Consider the following 20,787-nt stretch of genomic DNA (forward strand, 5'->3'; position numbering starts at 1 on the left):
AGAGAATGCTATTATGCCTCCGTCATGCTTGCCCAAACTCCATAAAAAACAAAGGTTCACGGCAGCACAGATTGTAAAGAGATCTTTGTGGAAACTGCACAGTATCACCCATCTTATCTCCTGCCATAAAAAAAATCAGAATTTTCTACAGATACCACCTGTGATGGAATCTCAGCACGAGACCAAAAAACAACCCAGGCTCTTCAATGGTTTGGTGTTTTCCCATCCTTGAGGGAGGCAGCAGAAGGGAAGAGCTCACACCAGGCCCTTCCTGGTCATCGCTTGCTGCCTGGTGAGTCTAGATGCTGCCCTTTGAGGATTCCAGTCAGTTCCTTCAATTTAGTAGGAGGTGAATCTCCCAGAAAGAAAAACTGATCCAAGATGTGCCTCAGAGAAAAAGGAAAACCCCGGTGCAAGAAAAAAATACCCAAGAAAGGAGACTTTCCCTCAGAGAGGTGAGTGAGAACCCTCCCAGATGACATCTCAAGAAACACAGAATGACAGTGAGGTAATTCTCTCTTCTCTAAAGACACCATTGGTGCAGGAATGCCACTCTGAAGAGGAAGCCCCAAGGAAAGAGGTGTTTAGCACATTTAGAAGACACCCTTTCTCAGAACAACGCACACAGCGCAGCTGTCTGGAAATGCTCCTCACCAACCCAGAAGCAGAACTCTGCAATGGATCCTGTGGATGCCTCAGAGGAATTTCATCACCTTGGGATTCCTGTGCCCAGACAGAAACCTTAGCAAGGAAAGGGGAAGATGGGGAACAACTGCACAAGGCGATGTGTTCTTGGAGAAAGAGAACCAACTATTTATAGTGAGCTCCACTCAGGTGGAATCTCTCAATGGAAAACACCTAGTGCCCTACCCTACCTCTGCTACACCCACACTGGCAGAGCCATTGGCCCCTTGCAGAATCCATTAAGACCTACAGAAACTCCTTCAAAAAGTCGGTGGGGAGGAAAATCTGATTCCTGCTCCCAGTATGGAACTAGGAGAAGCCTGAGAGCCTGCGGAGTGGGGGCAGATGGTTGGGGAAGCTGGTCAGGAAACCAGGACATCTGTAGGATCCTCTGGGGAAACCTGCAAAGCTTAAGAGCTCTGGAGGGCTACAGGAGTCACTAGGGCCAAGGTAAGGCGGAGTCCTTGGGCTGCTGCTGCGCCCCTGCTGTTCACGGGTCCCCATGGGGCACACTGCAAATCCCTCACCTTGGTGAACAGTACAGAACAGGTCTGTAACACTAGTCATACCAGGATGTTCTATCTTTATCTCGAGTCCCAGGACTTGCCCTTGCCTACCTCTTTGGGATCAAAGAAGCATCTCAGATTTGAGCAAGAAATTGTCTAATGGCCACAGGCCACACACACACTTTCCGAAGCTGAAAAAGATTTTTGAGGAGTTACAGGGGAGGCCAAGATCAGGCTTACAACGGAAAGCAAGTCTCAGCCTTAACCAGGGACAGGAGGCTGCTGCTCCATTAAAATGGATCAAAGAAACTATAGAAAGGAAAAAAACATATTTGGATTCTGGTAGCAACACAGACAATCTCCCCTTCATGCGTTCTCTTGTTACCCAACACCCTGAGGATATCGCCTGGTCACGGCCCACCTGTTTACACGTTGTAATGTACCAGGTCTCTAACAGGGTTATACTCAATTGCATCAGCAATACTCTTTCAGCAACCGCCGGACACAGGTTACCCTGAGGGTCAACAACTCTTCTGTGTGTGCCACAAATACAGCAACATCGTTCTGCCATGCTGACGTGCCAAAAGGAACTATCCCCAGGTCCCATGTTTAAATGGAGTCACAGAGGTTTGTGTCTTCCTTTTGTTACCCTTCCCCTCCACCCCCGGTTTTCTTTACTTCTCCCTCCTGTTTCCAGATTGCTTCTCCAGACCCTGAATCTTCACTGTCCCCCTCACTGCTCCATTCACCCCAGAATGCTCTGCTTCAACCATCCTAAAATGCCCTATCCTGCTCTGCTTCACATGCTAGTAACAGAGAGCAGAGCAGGGAAGTGGAATTGACAAATTTTGTAAGTTTGACTTGGCTGCTTTGCTCCTACATGGAGTGGAGCAGTGGGGGAGGCAAGGAGCAGTAATTCCTTCTACATCTGACCAGAGTGGTTCGTGCCCACTCTGGCATGCAGGGTAGGAGTCGTGGGTTCCCGGGTTAGATCTAAAGGATACACATTAGCAAAATTAGCTCAAAGAAAATCATCTGCTTTTCAGCTCCAGGGGGAGCTTTTATGTTCACCTGAGTACACTACCCAAGTCTGCGAAGTCAGTAAGTGCACCCGGGCATTCACCAGAGTCCTGAGCCATGGCATTACTTAGGCAGAAGTCTGAAGACCAAAACATACAGAATTTGGACTACAATACATATCAACTGGGCCAATAATACAGCATAACCACATACCACTGAATACATATTCTCCTGTGAGTTCAGTCAGGTTTTTAGGGTTTGTTTTAAAGAACATTTATTCTAAATAAATTATGCTTAAGTAACATTAAGACTCTAGCTGCCACCTTATCTTCCTCAGACCCTTTGACTCTGAAGTCATCAAACAGTCTGTTCTACTAATGTGTTTTCCCATTCCTCCAGCTCTGCCCTTGATCCTTTCCAGTTTGGATTCTGCTCTTTCCACTATATTAACGGCCTCCCCAGGATCACCACTACTGGCTTTCTAATAGCTACATCTACAGGGATCTGCCCTCATCTTTCTTGCTTTCTCTTACTTTTGACACAGCTGATCATGTTCTCTTCCAATCTCATCTATTGTGTCTGTCTGAGATCTCTGGCATCTCCTCTCACCTGGCTGACTGCATCTTATTCTGCAGCATGTCCTTTAATAGGGTAGAAGCAGCTGTCTCTTAGTGTCCCAAATAGACCTGTTCTCAGCATCTGCCTCTTCTCCTCTCCCAGTGACCGTAACTTCTTGATACTTTCGACAATCATCTCTATGGTGAGGTTACCAAATCTACCGCATTCACTCCAAAAACTGACCTGATCTTTCCTCCTAACCCCACCATTCAGTCTCCCTTCCTTTTCTGTCTACACTGACAACTTCTCCCTCCCCCTCTTCCAGGCTCATATCTCAGTGCTCCCTCCACCTCCCAGCATCCAGTGCCTTGTTAAATTCTAAAGTTTTTCTTCCTAATATCTCCCAAATTCACCCTTCCATCACTGTCCCCAAGGCAAAGACTTTTCTCATCTTTCACTTTAACCATCTCCCGACTAGCCAAATGCTGCTGCTAAAATTGTACCTCCCCTGCTAAGACCACACCAGCCTTTTCATCTCATTCAGACTTCCTGTCCTCATCAACAAGCCCTATCTAAGCTTGCCCTTGGCTAAATCCAGTGTGGCCACTCACACAGTCACAGAACACCAGACATTCCAGTACTTCCGGGAATGATGTGGGCCCACCCGCACTTGTGTGATTCCGCCCCTGCCAGCATGATCTCACAAGCACCATGCCACATGATGGACACCATTTTGAAAAGCATGTTGCCACACCCCCACACAGCATGACCTCACATGCACTATTGTGCAAGACCATGCCAGCGGGCAGGGGACTCTTCAAAATGTCATTCCCCATCCAATATCTGGTGAAACCACATCCAGTTTGGTCTCAGTTCCCGATGGGGGACAAACCTTAGAAAAGCAAGGCTGTCTGGCTTAAAACTAGATGGAGAGCCCGCCTAGCTACATCCCAACTCACTCCTCTCTCCCTTCCCTGTCCTCTTGCCAGCCTATCTCCTTTTGCCCCCTCTAGCTTTGCCCTGTTTATCATGCTGCCCTAAATCCAGAACATTCTCCCTCTCCTCATCAAGTGCCTTCTCTCTCTTTCAGCCTCTCCTCTTAACCTCCTCCTCCCCCAACTCCAGTCACCATGGATGAACTTACCATCCTTCGTGTCACTCAAGCCCATCCCTGGGGGTTATCTTCAACCCAGCCTTCTTCCTAGATACTCACAACGAGGCAGTGCCTAAACCCTGCCAATTTTTCCTGAGTACATCCTTTCCTCTCCATCCACAACTCCCATCTAGATTCCCATCACCTCATGTCTTGACTGCTGCGCACCCTCCTCCTTTCCAGCCTTGACAAATCCCATCTTGCCCCATTTGTATCCATTCCAAGTGCTGCTGCAGAGATCATTTTCCTAGCTCATGGCTTCGAGTACGTCACTCCTCTCTGCATCCCTCCACTGGGTCCCCTTCTCCACTGCACCAAACACAAACTACTGTCTTCACTTCCAAGGCCCTCCAAGCCCTACCCCCACCCATCTATTCTCTGTCACGCGATGGCGGTGCTGCTCTGCCCACAATACTGCCCTTCAGTGCCCACTGGGTAACCTTTCAAACACACTTTTGGGCTGTCCCCCCGGCTGCCCCTTACACTTGGGAGGAGCTGCCAGAACCATCTGCAAAGCACCTCAGTATCTTCCTTTCGATCCCTCCTGAAAACTCCCCTTTGCCCTGGTGCTTACAACGGTTAGGCAGGTGGTGACCACTGCCCATCATGGTGAGCTGTGCTGTACGATTGTTTCTTGGTTCTCCCCCATCTGCCTGTTCTATCCACCTGTTCTCTCATCTGAGACTTCAATTAGAAGATCTTTGGGACAGAGACTGTCTTTTTGTTATACATGTACCGTGCCTACCACAATGGGGTCACAATCACTGGCTGAGGCTCCTAGGTGCTACTGCAATACAAATAAATAAATAATCCCTCCTTCCTTCTCCTCACTACTAATCCCCACTTCTCCTTCTCCTGAATTGCTGTCTCATGTCTCATCTTTCTGTCTCATTCTGATGGTGGTGATGTGGGGTGTGACAGAAGAAAGGAATAGCTCTTATTGGAGGTTGCGAAACTCTCTAGAAAACGTCACTATCTCTATATGACGAAATGATCACAGTGACCGTGAAAAAAGCTGGACAATTCAAAGGGAAGGCTGACACGTTTTAGAAAGCACAACTATGCTCCGAACGGCGGTTCCATTCACACGATAGCATGGGGCTCCAGATTTATACTCTCTCTGCGTATCAAACGCGTGCAGTTTGTAAGTGAAGAGCCTCCAACTCCAAGGATCTGATGGTCAAGCTGGGTCTCTTCTACCTCTCACATCACCCCGGTGCATCTGTATTCTGCACTTGGAACTTAGCTGGCAATTCTAGTGATGGTGCACGATGCAGGACAGCATCCAGCAACCTCTTCCCTATCTTCTTATTTTTGTGGCAATTTCCAAAGAAGTGAAAATTTATTTTTTTGTCAGCAAAGGTACACACAGAGCAGCTTCACTGAAAGGTTCCATTTCTAGACAGACAGTCACTTTTCCAATTTTAATTCACAACAAATCCTGCATCTTGGCAGGGGGTTAGACTAGATGTTTCCTGCAGTCCCTTCTAACCCTATGATAGGAAATGAGTTCAGGATAAATGTATCCTTGGGCCTTTCCTGCTCACAATGCAGTGAGCTGAGAAAGCATCAGTCGTAATGATGCACTTCATCAGCTGTACAATTTAAGTCATGTTAAAACCCACACAAATGAGAAACTAGCACGTCTTGAAATTCCTTTCTGAAAAGACAGTTCTGGGAGGTTCTCAAAACTCTGAGAAATTTGTCAAAGGATGAATTTTCATCAGAAAACATTTTCACTAATAAAATGGCAAAAATCCAACCTGAAACAAGTAACTTTGCAGCACTTTTACTTCCCAATATTAAAATGTGAGTCGCTGGAGGGGGGTGGGTGGATATTTGTATCCAGCTCCAGTGTCTACAGCTTCACTTTCTAGCTCACCTTGTATAGTGAAGCAAGCACACACACTGGTACCCAGTGCAGACCATCTCTGCCACCCTAGCTGGCACACAGAAAAGAACACCCTTTGCCTCAAGAAGCAACACTTGAATCTTAGTGCAACTCACGCCCAGGACTGCTAAGAAACAGCTTGAGCTACAAGAGCATTCTGAGGAGCGGCATGCAAGTGAATAACATTCAGTCTCCCCTTTCCCACCGTGCCTTTGCTCTTCACCATGTTAGGATTCATCAGCATGGCATAAGCCAGCTGGGTGCAGGCAGAGCTCTATATAGAGTACAAACCACACACACACACATACAACACATAGGGTCTGGAGCATACAAGAAGAGAAAAATATGGCTTGCAAGGCACAGAGAAGCATGCACAAACCAAGAGCAAACATGCTGGCCTCTTTATTTGTGGTATCTGGACACGAATAGGTGGAGAGAGATGTATATAAAAACCATGCCAAGTTACCTTGAATAGGATAAGAATAATGTGCTGGGCAGGGCTGGCTTGTGGTTAACCCTGTAGTGCAGGTAAGAACATTGTGCTGACTTGGAGATGGAGTCTGAATTAAACCACTTTCAGGTTTCATACCTGGCCACAGTGCACCTGAATCGGATAAATTGGACCAGTTACAAACAAATACGCTGGGACCAAACAGCATGTTTACTACCCGAGAACAGTTTGTCTGTTTGTCTGTGAGAAAGTCACATATAAAAAACAATATTGCTTTTATTTTGCAATAGCAAATTCCTGATTCTCGGGTTGGATTTGAGCTGCTGAGATAAAGCTAGCTGTAAAAAAACAGCTTAGAGACCAGCAAGGCTAGTTTCTAAACCTTTCAATGGAAAATTCTTTGATCCAACAATAGGAGCTATTGCAATGCTGACACCAAGGAGCCACTCATCACTCTCTGGGACTTGGACTGCTACAAAGTGTTCTCAGTAGCCCAGACTGCTACTCAGTAAGATAATGATCCAGCACTCATTTAGTCAATGGCAGTCCTTCCATTGGCTTCAGTGGACACTTGGTGGCTCCTACAGCATTAAAGGGACATTCAACTTCCTATCTAGTACTTAATTTTTATATTTTTTTTTAAGTAGCATCAGATCCTGCATCTGCCCCTGAATCTCCTGCTGATTCATGTGGTTTTACAATTACACTTGACTATTTGTTTTTAAAAAAATCTTTCCCTTGCTTCTGTGCAAAAACTGACACAAATGGGAAAATGACTGACTGCCTTCAGGGGAAAACAGTGAATTGACTGTATAGGCAGGGCTCACAAATGCCCAAAGTAAACAAACTGCAAACAGAGGAGAATAAGCTTTTCCTCAAATCTCTTACAATTCCAGTGATCTTAAGCAATATCCGTAACAACAGAGGCACACATATAGTATGACTTCTCAATCCACGTGCCCCTTTAAGGCTCTGCCTACTGCACTCAGGCTGGAACTGAATCAGCAAGAGCAACATCTCAACAAGGCAGCCTAGTCTGGAGCAGGGTTCTGCAGACTCGTCAAGCTCCTGATTTCAGCTGCTTTCTGAACTAATTCCAACATCAGCAAAAACAAAAAAATGTGGAAATGGCAGAAGTGCTAAATGACTTTTTTGTTTCACTTTTCACCAAAAAGGTTAGTAGCGACTGGATATCTAACATAGTGAATGCCAGTGAAAATGAGGTAAGATCAGAAGCTAAAATAGGGAAAGAACAAGTGTAACAATGCTGCCTCTGGCAGGACACTACTGAGAGTATCAATTCAGGACAAATTGCTTAGAGCAGGGCAGTTACAGCCCAAGGCTGGGTTTCCTTTACCATTAAGGCACACCAAACCAGCCAAACAGAGAGGACTTCAGTCTCACCCCCTGGCTAATCATAAGTCATATAAACAATTCCCTTAGACACCCCAGTTTCCCAGTACCACCACCAGTGCCACTCATTATGGGGACAAATGGTTATGAAAACCAATACCCCAGTAAAAGAAAAAAGGTTCTCTCAATCCCAAAGGACCAAGCCCCAGACCCAGGTCAATATACAAGTCAGATCTTACCCACAAATCATGCTGTTGCCAATCCTTTAGAATCTAAAATCTAAAGGTTTATTCATAAAAAGAAAAATATAGATGAGAGCTAAAATTGGTTAAATGGAATCAATTACATACAGGTAATGGCAAAGTTCTTGGTTCAGGCTTCAAGCAGTGATGGAATAAACTTCAGGCTCAAATCAAGTCTCTGGAGTACCTCCACAGCTTGGATGGGTCATTCAGTCCTTTGTTCATAGCTTCAGTTTGTAGCAAGGTTCCTCCAGAGGTAAGAAGCAGGATTGAAGACTAGATGGAGGGGCTCCCAGGGCCTTCTATATTCTCTGCCATATGGAAGGACGCCCCTTTGTTCTTACTGTGGAAAATCACAGCAGCAAGCTGGAGTCTGGAATCACATGGGCAAGTCACATGTCCATGCATGACTCAGTTTTCTTACAGGGGGGAACAGCCATTGCTCACATGCTACCTTGAACGTTCCCAGTAAGACTTCTCATGTGGTTTGGAGTCTCCCAAGGTCCATTGTCAGTTAAGTGTTTCTTGATTGGGCACTTAATCTGCAAATTCTGTTCTCAAGAAGCTGACCAAATGCTTCACTAATGCTACTCAAACACATTGAGATACAAATACATAGCCAATATTCATAACTTCAACTACAAAATGATACACATATACAGATAGCATAATCATAACCTTTTTATAGACATCTCACACGACAACCTTTGTACAGTATTTGCTGCAAATATATAACAGTGGTTGCAACAATGATCTATACGGTCACAGTTTATGTCAATAACATCACAAGTAGTTAAAAATTACTTAGACAAGTTAGATGTATTCAGGTCACCAGGGCCTGATGAAATACATCCTAGAATACTCAAGAAACTGACTGAGGAGATATCTAAGCCACTAGCAATTATTTTTGAAAAGTTATGGAAGACGGAAGAGATTCCAGAAGACTGGAAAAGGGCAAGCATAATGCCCATCTATAAAAAAGGGAATAAAAACAATCCAGGAAATTACAGACCAGTCAGTTTAACTTCTGTACCCAGAAAGATAATGGAGTAAATAATTAAGCAATCAATTTGCAAACATCTAGAAGATAATAAGGTGATAAGTAACAGGATGGATTTGCACAAGGGCCAAGTGGCTGAGATAGAACTGCTAAAGAGACTCTTCATTTTCTGAGAGCCTCTTCCACATTTTAACTGAGAAATTTTACAAGTAGGATTACTTTTATTTCTTTGTATTTAATTTCCAAGTTCTACTTGAAGGAAGAGGACAGAGGAAAGCAAAATAGTCTCATTTGTCTGGCTCAAGTGCAGATGTCAGCTTCTAGAAGTTTCCTTTACTTTTTTTTTTTATTAAATAGCCTTCTTGTGCCAATGTTGGTGCATAGGGCAGAAGCCAGCTTTTTCCATTCCTCTATCATTTGCTGCTGCTTCCATTTGTTCTGTGGTGTTCAGATCAACTCTTTGGCCCTCCCTGCTAAGGGTTCTTCTTAAGGTTTCTTTTAGGCACCCTCATTTTCTCACAGCAGTTGGTTTCCACTTGACAGCTTCATGTGGGAGTCTGTGTGTTGGAGTACTGCAGAAAGGGATTGGGAGGTCTTAGTGGATCACAAGCTAAATACGAGTGAACAGTGAAACACTGGTGTAAAAAAAGCTAACGTCATTCTGGGATGTATTAGCAGGAGTGTTATAAGCAAGAAACAAGAAGCAATTCTTCCACTCTACTCCATGCTGATTGGGTGTCAACTGGAGTATTGTGTCCAGTTCTAGGCACCACATTTCAGGAAAGATGTGGACAAATCGGAAAAAGTCCAGAGAAGAGCAACAAAAATGATTAAAGGTCTAAAAATATGACCTATGAGGGAAGACTGAAACAAATGAAAAGGAGTACTTGTGTTCAAGAATATAAAAGGATGTTACAAAAAGGAAGGAGAAAAATTGTTCTCTTTAACCTCTAAGGATAGGACAAGAAGTAATAGGTTTAAATTGCAGCAAGGGCGGTTTAGGTTGGACATTAGGAAAAACTTCCTGTCAGGGTGGTTAAGCACTGGAATAAATTGCCTAGGGAGGATGTGAAATCTCCGTCATTGGAGATCTTTAAGAACGGATTAGACAAACACCTGTCCTACAATTCTAGGATTATACATGCCCCAGATATGTCCAGCATTTCCTTCTGATTCTGGTGGAAACAAGCTGCTGGCTGATTATTTCTCAGATCTTTTAACTGCTGAAGAAGTCTTTCCAATCAATGTCCAGAATCTTTCATAGGCACTTATTTTTTAAGGTGTCTAATTTTCTGTCTAATGTTTTAATAGACCTCCAGCTTTCGCAGCTGTATGTTCACACCAAAATTATGTTTGAACTGAAAATTCAGAGTTTTGTTCTGGTGACATATATATTTGATTTCCATACATTGTTGAGTTTAGTAAATGTTGTGGATGCCTTTCCTACCCTTGATGTCATTTCCTTCTTGAGGTCTCCATTAGCTAACATGGTGCTGCCCAGGTAGATGAACCGTTCTACTTTCTTGATATTTCTGCCTTTTAATGTGATGTTAATGATTGACGTTTGGGTTTCAAGGATGTTTGTTTTAGCATAACTAACTTTAAGCCCAGCATGGTCTGCTTTTTTTGCCAGGTTGTCTGTCTTTGTAACTTTTCAGGGATGTTGTTCAGTAGCACAATATTATTAAACTTCAGTACTTCTAGGCATTTGCCACCTATTCATGCTGTGCTGGTATTTGTGTTGCTAATACACTTCATTATCCAGTATATGGTAATGCCAATCAAGAGTGCAGATAAAATGCAGCCCTGTTTCATGCCACTGTCCACACCGAACCACTCTGTTGCTCGGTTGTTCATCCTTACAGACCACTTCACATCTTTGTATGTGGCCTTGATGAAATTACATAATACTGATGGAAACTGCACAGTAATGTGTGCATCCGTGAGAAGTCCATGAAAGAACCTTCACAGCTCAGCTGGGTTTGAGTCATCAAAGTGAAAGAAACTAGTTTTTAAAAGTAGGAAGTAGTGTATTGTGCCAATTTGATATAATTCAAAGATGGCTGAACAGAACTGGCTCAAATTTGCCAAAGAAAACCCTTCATTTTTGGGCTGAGACCATACATGAAAAGAGGGCTTCAGAAGGAAACTCCTTTTTCAACCCTAACTACAGTGCTCACTAAGCACAACTGCTATAAAAATACCTACATATGTTAATGTGATGTAACATATCATCTTACAAAGCCATTCTCATTATTGTTATAGACAGCAGGATAATGCCAAACTCAAAATCATAGAATCATAGAATATCAGTGTTGGAAGGGACCTCAGAAGGTCATCTAGTCCAACCCCCTGCTCAAAGCAGGACCAATCCCCAACTAAATTATCCCAGCCAGGGCTTTGTCAAGCCTGACCTTAAAAACCTCAAAGGAAGGAGATTCCACCACCGCCCCAGGTAAAGCATTCCAGTGCTTCACCACCCTCCTAGTGAAATAGTTTTTCCTAATATCCAACCTAAACCTCCCCCACTGCAATTGGAGACCATTAGTCCTTGTTCTGTCATCTGCCACCACTGAGAACAGTCTAGATCCATCCTCTTTGGAACCCCTGTCATAAATATAAAGAGAAGGATAAACACTTTTAAAATCCCTCCTGGCCAGAGGAAAAATCCTTTCACCTGTAAAGGGTTAAGAAACTAGGATAACCTCGCTGGCACCTGACCAAAATGACCAATGAGACAAGATACTTTAAAAAGCTGGGAGGAGGGAGAAAAACAAAGGGTCTGTGTCTGTCTGTGTGATGCTTTTGCCGGGAACAGAACAGGAATGGAGTCTTAGAACTTAGAAAGTAATCTAGCTAGATATGCGTTAGATTATGATTTCTTTAAATGGCTGAGAAATTAAGCTGTGCTGAATAGAATGGATATTCCTGTCTGTGTGTCTTTTTGTAACTTAAGGTTTTGCCGAGAGGGATTCTCTATGTTTTGAATCTAATTACCCTGTAAGGTATTTACCATCCTGATTTTACAGAGGTGATTTTTTTTTTTTACTTTTTACTTCTATTAAAATCCTTCTTTTCAGAAACTGAATGCTTTTTCATTGTTCTTAAGATCCAAGGGTTTGGGTCTGTGGTCACCTATGCAAATTGGTGAGGATTTTTACCAAACCTTCCCCAGGAAGTGGGGTGCAAGGGTTGGGAGGATTTTTGGGGGGAAAGACGTTTCCAAACGCTTTCCTAATAAATAAACCCAGATAAACGTTTGGTGGTGGCAGTGGAAGTCCAAGGGCAAAGGGTAAAATAGTTTGTACCTTGGGGAAGTTTTAACCTAAGCTGGTAAAAGTAAGCTTAGGAGGTTTTCATGCAGGTCCCCACATCTGTACCCTAGAGTTCAGAGTGGGGAAGGAACCTTAACATGGTGGCAGAGCAGTGGAATTAACTTGAAATCATTTTGAGATCAATCTGAGATTTTTTGAACCAGAAAAACAGATTTTAAAAGGAAATTTTTAAAATCCTTTGGGCTGCTAGAAAGCAGGTCTCCAACTGGAAATAGTTGCAAGTTTTTTTTGCTTTGCTTTGGGGCCAGAGCAGAGACAAAAGGGAATTATCTTTTGTGAATTGCAGTTTTCTCTACCTAAAGGCAGAGTAGTTAACCTCCTGCAGGGAAATTCACAAGTCTTCACAGACCTGAAGGTTTTTTTTTTTTACCTAAAAGTAACTAGAGGGGTTTTCTGCCTATTTGCCTGGAGACAAAGGTGTTAGGGTTTTTGGGGGTTTTTTAAAAAAATTTTTATTGTTGTTTGTTGTTGGGTTTTTTTCTTTTTTTGGATTTTTCTGTTGGCTGACAATCACTATCAGAGAATATAGGTATCCTATTACAGCACAGCAAAATTTTACAAGCCAAGTTTTGTTTGTTTTATGTCTAACCCTCGGGTGTAAAGTTAGTTAAAAACAGAGAGGTAAAGATGACAGACAACAAGGCACTACACAAATTGGAGTTAGCCAAACTGGAGGCAGTGAAAGAAGCCGAAAAAGCCCTAGAAGCTGCTCACAGGAGAGCAATGGAGGCAAAGGACAAAGAAAGGGAGGCAGTGAAAGAGGCAGAACACCACCAAGTGGCTGCTCACAGAACAGCTATGGAGGCAAAGGCCAAAGAACTGGAGGAGAAGGAAAAAGAGAGAAAGCATGTGGAGGAAGAGAAGGAAAAAGAGAGGAAGCATGAACTGGAGATGGAGAAGGCAAGGGCTCAGCAGAATATACCAACAAACCCTAGCAATCCTTCTCCAGGTACCACTTCCCATCCCAGAAAGTTCCCCACCTACAAGGCTGGCGATGATACCGAGGCCTTCTTAGAAAACTTCGAAAGGGCCTGCCTTGGGTACAGCATCTCTACAGACCAATACATGGTAGAGCGGAGGCCGCAGCTCAGTGGACCCTTAGCTGAGGTGGCGGCTGAAATGCCTAAGGCACAAATGAACCAGTAAGAACTGTTTAAAACCAAGGCGAGAATCAGAATGGGGCTAACACCCGAGCATTCCCGTCAGCGATTCAGAGCCCTAAGGTGGAAACCAGACATCTCATTTACCCGACATGCCTACCACACTGTGAAACATTGGGATGCCTGGATATCAGGAGCAAGTGTTGAATCTCCAGTAGATTTGCCCTTCCTAATGCAAATGGAACAGTTCTTACAGGGTGTTCCTGAGGAAATAGAAAGATCCATCCTAGATGGGAAACCCAAAACTGTAATCGAGGCGGGGGAGATTGGAGCCAAATGGGTGGAGGTGGCAGAGAAGAAAAAAACTGGTCGCAGTTGGAGCAGATACCAGAAGGGACAACCTCAGACCACACCCTATTACCGGGGGCCGCCCAAGGCTCCACCTACCCCCCAAGGAACCCTCCAGCCACCTTATCGTCCCACCACACCGTTCTCCAGCAACCCACCTCGCCCCAGTGACCCGTCAGCTGGACGATGTTTTAAATGTAACGAGCCGGGGCATGTAAAGGCCAACTACCCCAAGAACCCCCCGCACCCCTTTCAGGTAGTTGAAAGCAGCTATCAAATCCCCCTTCACTCTTCTCTTCCGCAGACTAAACAATCCCAGTTCCCTCAGCCTCTCTTCAAAAGTCATGTGTTACAGTCCCCTAATCATTTTTGTTGCCCTCCCCTGGACGCTTTCCAATTTTTTCACATCCTTCTTGTAGTGTGGGGCCCAAAACTGGACACAGTACTCCAGATGAGGCCTCACCAATGTCAAATAGAGGCGAACGATCACGTCCCTCGATCTGCTGGCAATGCCCCTACTTATACAGCCAAAAATGCCATTGGCCTTCTTGGCAAAAAGGGCATACTGTTGACTCATATCCAGCTTCTCGTCCACTGTAACCCCTAGGTCCTTTTCCGCAGAACTGCTGCCTAGCCATTCGGTCCCTAGTCTGTAGCGGTGCATGGGATTCTTCCGTCCTAAGTGCAGGACTCTGCACTTGTCCTTGTTGAACCTCATCAGATTTCTTTTGGCCCAATCCTCTAATTTGTCTAGGTCCCTCTGGATCCTATCCCTACCCTCCAGCGTATCTATCTCTCCTCCCAGTTTAGTGTCATCTGCAAACTTGCTGAGGGTGCAATCCACACCATCCTCCAGATCATTAATGAAGATATTGAACAAAACCGGCCCCAGGACCGACCCTTGGGGCACTCCGCTTGATACCGGCTGCCAACTAGACATGGAGCCATTGATCACTACCCGTCGAGCCCGACGATCTAGCCAGCTTTCTATCCACCTTATAGTCCATTCATCCAGCCCATACTTCTTTAACTTGCTGACAAGAATACTGTGGGAGACCACACCAAAAGCTTTGCTAAAGTCAAGGAATAACATGTCCACCGCTTTCCCCTCATCCACAGAGCCAGTTATCTCATCATAGAAGGCAATTAGTTTAGTCAGGCATGACTTGCCCTTGGTGAATCCATGCTGACTGTTCCTGATCACGTTCCTCTCCTCTAAGTGCTTCAGAATTGATTCCTTGAGGACCTGCTCCATGATTTTTCCAGGGACTGAGGTGAGGTTGACTGGCCAGTAGTTCCCCGGATCCCCCTCCTTCCCTTTTTTAAAGATGGGCACTACATTTGCCTTTTTCCAGTCATCTGGGACTTCCCCCGATTGCCATGAGTTTTCAAAGATAATGGCCAATGGCTCTGCAATCACATCCGCCAACTGCTTTAGCACTCTCGGATGCAACGCATCCGACCCCATGGACTTGTGCTCATCCAGCTTTTCTAAATAGTCCTGAACCACTTCTTTCTCCACAGAGGGCTGGTGACCTCCTCCCCAAGCTGTGCTGCCCAGTGCAGTAGTCTGGGAGCTGACCATGTTCGTGAAGACAGAGGCAAAAAAAGCATTGAGTACATTAGCTTTTTCCACATCCTCTGTCACTAGGTTGCCTCCCTCATTCAGTAAGGGGCCCACACTTTCCTTGACTTTCTTCTTGTTGCTAACATAGCTGAAGAAACCCTTCTTGTTATTATTAACATCTCTTGCTAGCTGCAACTCCAAGTGTGATTTGGCCTTCCTGATTTCACTCCTGCATGACTGAGCAATATCTTTATACTGCTCCCTGGACATTTGTCCAAGCTTCCACTTCTTGTAAGATTCTTTTTTTGTATTTAAGATGAGCAAGGATTTCACTGTTAAGCTAAGCAGGTCGCCTGCCATATTTACTATTCTTTCTACACATCGGGATGGTTTGTCCTTGTAATCTCAATAAGGATTCTTTAAAATACAGCCAGCTCTCCTGGACTCCTTTTCCCCTCATGTTATTCTCCCAGGGGATCCTGCCCATCAGATCCCTGAGGGAGTCAAAGTCTGCTTTTCTGAAGTCCAGGGTCCGTATTCTGCTGCTCTCCTTTCTTCCTTGTCTCAGGATCCTGAACTCGACCATCTCATGGTCACTGCCTCCCAGGTTCCCATCCACTTTAGTTTCCCCTACTAATTCTTCCCGCTTTGTGAGCAGCAGGTCAAGAAGAGCTCTGCCCCTAGTTGGTTCCTCCATCATTTGCACCAGGAAATTGTCCCCTACACTTTCCAAAAACTTCCTGGATTGTCTGTGCACCGCTGTATTGCTCTCCCAGCAGATATCAGGGTGATTGAAGTCTCCCATGAGAACCAGGGCCTGCGATCTAGTAACTTCCGTGAGTTGCCGGAAGAAAGCCTCGTCCACCTCATCCCCCTGGTCCGGTGGTCTATAGCAGACTCCCACCACGACATCACCCTTGTTGCTCACACTTCTAAGCTTAATCCAGAGACTCTCAGGTTTTTCTGCAGTTTCACACCAGAGCTCTGAGCAGTCATACTGCTCCCTTATATACAGTGCAACTCCCCCACCTTTTCTGCCCTGCCTGTCCTTCCTGAACAGTTTATATCCATCCATGACAGTACTCCAGTCATGTGAGTTATCCCACCAAGTCTCTGATATTCCAATCACATCATAATTCCTTCACTGTACCAGGACTTCCAGTTCTCCCTGCTTGTTTCCCAGGCTTCTTGCATTTGTGTCTAGACATTCAAGGTAACTCACTGATAGTCCTGCTTTCTCAGGATGAGGCAGGAGCCCTCCCCTCTTGCGTGCTCCTGCTCGTGCTTCCTCCCAGTATCCCACTTCCCCACTTACCTGAGGGCTTTGGTCTCCTTCCCCCGGTAAACCTAGTTTAAAGCCCTCCTCACTAGGTTAGCCAGTCTGCATGCGAAGATGCTATTCCCTCTCTTCGTTAGGTGGAGCCCATCTCTGCCTAGCACTCCTCCTTCTTGGAACACCATCCCATGGTCAACGAATCCAAAGCCTTCTCTCCGACACCACCTGCGTAGCCATTCATTCACTTCCACGATTCGACGGTCTCTACCCAGGCCTTTTCCTTCCACGGGGAGGATGGACGAGAAGACCACTTGTGCCTCAAACTCCTTTATCCTTCTTCTCAGAGCCACGTAGTCTACAGTGATCCACACAAGGTCATTCTTGGCAGTATCATTGGTGCCCACGTGGAGAAGTAGGAAGGGGTAGCGATCCGAGGGCTTGATGAGTCTCGGCAGTCTCTCCGTCACATCGTGAATCCTAGCTCCTGGCAAGCAGCAGACTTCTTGGTTTTCCCAGTCGGGGCAGCAGACAGATGACTCAGTCCCCCTGAGGATGGAGTCCCCAACCACCATCACCCTCCTCCTTCTCTTGGGAGCAGTAGTCGTGGAACTCCCTTCCCTAGGACAGTGCATCTCATGCTTTCCAATCGGCGGAGTCTCCTTCTGCTCCCTTCCCTCAGATGTATCATCTAGTCCACTCTCCGCATTCGTACCTGTGGAGAGAACATAAAAACGGTTGCTTACCTGAATCTGCATTGCTCGTACATGGACGTTCTCCTTTCTTCTTCTGGAGGTCACGTGCTGCCAAATTTCTTCACCGTCCTTCTGTCCCCGCTGCGCAGCATGCTCTGAATCTTCAGAACTTTGTGCCAGTAGAAGCATATCCTGATGTCTGGCCAGGAAATCTTCAGTTTCTCTTATGCAATGCAGGGTCGATACTTGTTTCTCCAGATCTTGAACCTTCTCTTCCGATATGGAAACCAGCTTTCACTTAAACCTCTTGGGCTGAAATTTTCCATGTTGGGCATCTACCTCAGATGGAATTTATTTATTTATGAAAGTTTCAGCAAAAGTGGTTTAGCTGTCCATTAGGGGGAAGTACATAGACTCACAGGACTGGAAGGGATCTCGAGATGTCATCTCGTCCAGTCTCCTGCACTCACGGCAGGACTAAATATTATCTAGACCATTCCTGACAGGTATTTGTCTAAACCTGCTCTTAAAAATCTCCAATGATGGAGATTCCCCAACCTCCCTAGGCAATTTATTCCAGTGCTTAACCACCATTAGGAAGTTTTTCCTAATGTCCAAACTAAACTGCCCTTGCTCCAATTTAAGTCCATTGCTTCTTGTCCTGTCCTTTGGGGTTAAGGAGAACAATTTTTCTCCCTCCTCCTTGTAACAACCTTTTATATACTTGAAACTGTTATCATGTCCCCTCTCAGACTTCTCTTTTCCAGACTAAACAAACCCAATTTTTTCAATCTTCCCTCATAGGTCATGTTTTTTAGACCTCTAATCATTTTTGTTGCTCTTCTCTGGACTTTCTCCAATTTGTCCACATCTTTCCTGAAATGTGGTGCCCAGAACTGGACACAATACTCCAGGTGAGGCCTAATCAGCGCAGAGTAGAGTGGAAGAATTACTTCTCACGTCTTGCTTACAACACTCCTGCTAATACAGCCCAGAATGATGTTCGCTTTTTTTGCAACAGTGTTACACTGTTGACTCATATTTACCTTGTGGTCCACTATGATACCCAGATCCCTTTCCGCGGTACTTCTTCCTAGGCAGTCATTTCCCATTTTGTGTGTGTGCAACTGATTGTTCCTTCCTAAGTGGAGTACTTTGCATTTGTCCTTGTTGAATTTCATCCTATTTACTTTAGACCATTTCTCCAGTTTGTCCAGATCATTTTGAATTATAATCCTATCCCCCAAAGCACTTGCAACCCCTCCCAGCTTGGTATTGTCCACAAACTTTATCAGTATACTCTCTATGCCATTATCTAAATCACCGATGAAGATATTGAGCAGAACTGGACCCCGAACTGATCCCTGTTGGACCCCACTCATTATGCCCTTCCAGCATGACTCTGAACCACTGATAACTACTCTCTGGGAACGGTATTCCAATCAGTTATGCACTCACCTCTTAGTAGCTCCATCTAGGTGGCATTTCCCTAGTTTGTTTATGAGAAGGTTATGCGAGACAATATCAAAAAGCTTTACTAAAGTCAAGATATACCACATCTACTGCTTCCCCCCCATCCACAAGACTTGTTACCCTGTCAAAGAAAGCTATCAGGCTGGTTTGACACAATTTGTTCTTGACAAATCCATGCTGTTACTTATCACCTTATTATCGTCTAGATGTTTGAAAATTCATTGCTTAATTATTTGCTCCATTATCTTTCTGGGTACAGAAGTTAAGCTGACTGGTCTGTAATTCCCTGTTTTGTCCTTATTTCCCTTTTCATAGATTGGCACTATATTTGCCCTTTTCCAGTCTTCTAGAATCTCTCCCGTCTTCCATGACTTTTCAAAGATAATCGCTAATGGTTGAGATATCTCCTCAGTCAGCTCCTTGAGTATTCTAGGATGCATTTCATCAGGCACTGGTGACTTGAAGACATCTAACTTGTCTAAGTAATTTTTAACTTGTTCTTTCCCTATTTTAGCCTCTGATCTTACCTCATTTTCACTGGCACTCAGTATGTTAGACGTTCAACCAGCATCAACCTTTTTGGTGAAAACCAAAACAAAGAAGTCATTAAGCACCTCTGCCATTTCCACATTTTCTGTTATTGTTTCCCCTCCTCCTACAATGCTCTCCTTAAAAAAAAATGTAATAACCACTTTACTGAGAAGTGCCATCACGCATTTGGGTCAGAAATGTATTTTTTCCCATGTCTGAAAATCTGCTCAAATTTAGCCAAGTTTACACATGCTCAGTAGAGTTCTGTTAGAGTCTACCAGGGTTATCCTCCATCCATCCACATGGAGTATGCTCAGTCCCCTAGCTCCTACCTGTTGACCCGACTCAGTATGTGCCATCCCCACAGAGTGAGATCATCCTGGGGCTGTTACTAAATTTGTTAAGACACTACATCTTTCAATGCCGACCTCACATTTGGTTAAGGACAAAAATTTAAAAAATAGGAACCTACCATTAGGCTCCTAAATCCATACTCAGACAACTGGTCAGGTTTTAAATGGTGCTGAGAATACAAAGCTCCTACTAAAGGCTACTCCTGGGGGAATTCTGCACCAAAAAATTAAAAATTCTCTGCATTATATTTTAAAATTCTGCATATTTTGTCAAAATAACAATATAATTAAGCCAGTTTCAATTATTTTGATAATTTATTTCAAAATACCTGTCAGCAAACATGTCTGTAACAATACAGACAAAAAAAAGATTCGGGTATTGTTTTTTTTTTTACAAATACATTCCTTACTAGGCACATTAATATAGAACTTTGAATAATTCATTCAAACTGCAAAACAGAAACTTATTTCCTCCACCCATCAGAAGCAATGCAAAGGTTTGAGGGAGTTAGGGGTAACAGAGAAACTGAGGGAGAGGAAAGGAGCCTGGAGTGAACCTGGTGGGTTATTGGGTGTGGGTGGGAGAGGTATGGAACAAATTTTTTCGGGGAGGAAGGGAGGGATTGCTAGGGAGTTGGGGAGCCTCCTCCATGCAGACCCTGGTTGACCCCAAGCCTCTCCCATTCAGTCAGGCACATCTGCCCCTATCCCCACATCCCCACGTGGCTCTGCAGCCCTCCTCTCCCATCCCCATGTGGCCTTGCACCCCCACTCTCATTCAGTCTCTGGCTCAATGCTGAAATCCCACTAGCTCCTGAGCCCATACCCCAGTCTATCCAGCTCACTAGCCCTTCTGAACCCCAGGCTGTGGAGACACACACACACACTCCCTGCAACCCTGTGTGCCCCACTTTGTCTGTTCTAACCTGGCTCCACGGGCAGGGTGCTGGGATGAACTTCTACTCCTGGGGGAATTCTGTGCCACTGTGCACAATTTTTTTCCCCGCACAGAAAATACATTCTGCCCCAGAAGAGCTGCAGTTCTGTCTTTTGCCCACCCGAGGCTGCTCTGGTGCCAGAACAGCCCGTAACTGGCTGCATGCATGCTGCTGGCGGTTCTGACACCATAGCAGCCTCTGGTGGATGAAAGTCAGAACTGCAGCACTTCTCAGGCAGAATGTATTTTCTGTGGAAAAAAATTCTGTGGCCAGACATGAATTCTGCACATGCCCAGTAGCGCAGAATTCTCCAGAA

General features: G+C 44.8%; 1 protein-coding gene across 1 annotated transcript in view; it reads right to left on the reverse strand.

Moving 5' to 3' along the window:
• The window catches only part of EYA3 (EYA transcriptional coactivator and phosphatase 3), a 138,912-nt gene that overhangs the window by 34,519 nt on the left and 83,606 nt on the right, over positions 1-20,787 (reverse strand). The window contains 1 exon segment of the mRNA XM_048825899.2: positions 6,279-6,416. Within this exon segment, the coding sequence (XP_048681856.1) occupies positions 6,279-6,416 (138 nt within the window).

This window comes from Caretta caretta, chromosome 19 (assembly GCF_965140235.1).
Source record: "Caretta caretta isolate rCarCar2 chromosome 19, rCarCar1.hap1, whole genome shotgun sequence".
Taxonomy (NCBI): Eukaryota; Metazoa; Chordata; order Testudines; family Cheloniidae; genus Caretta; species Caretta caretta.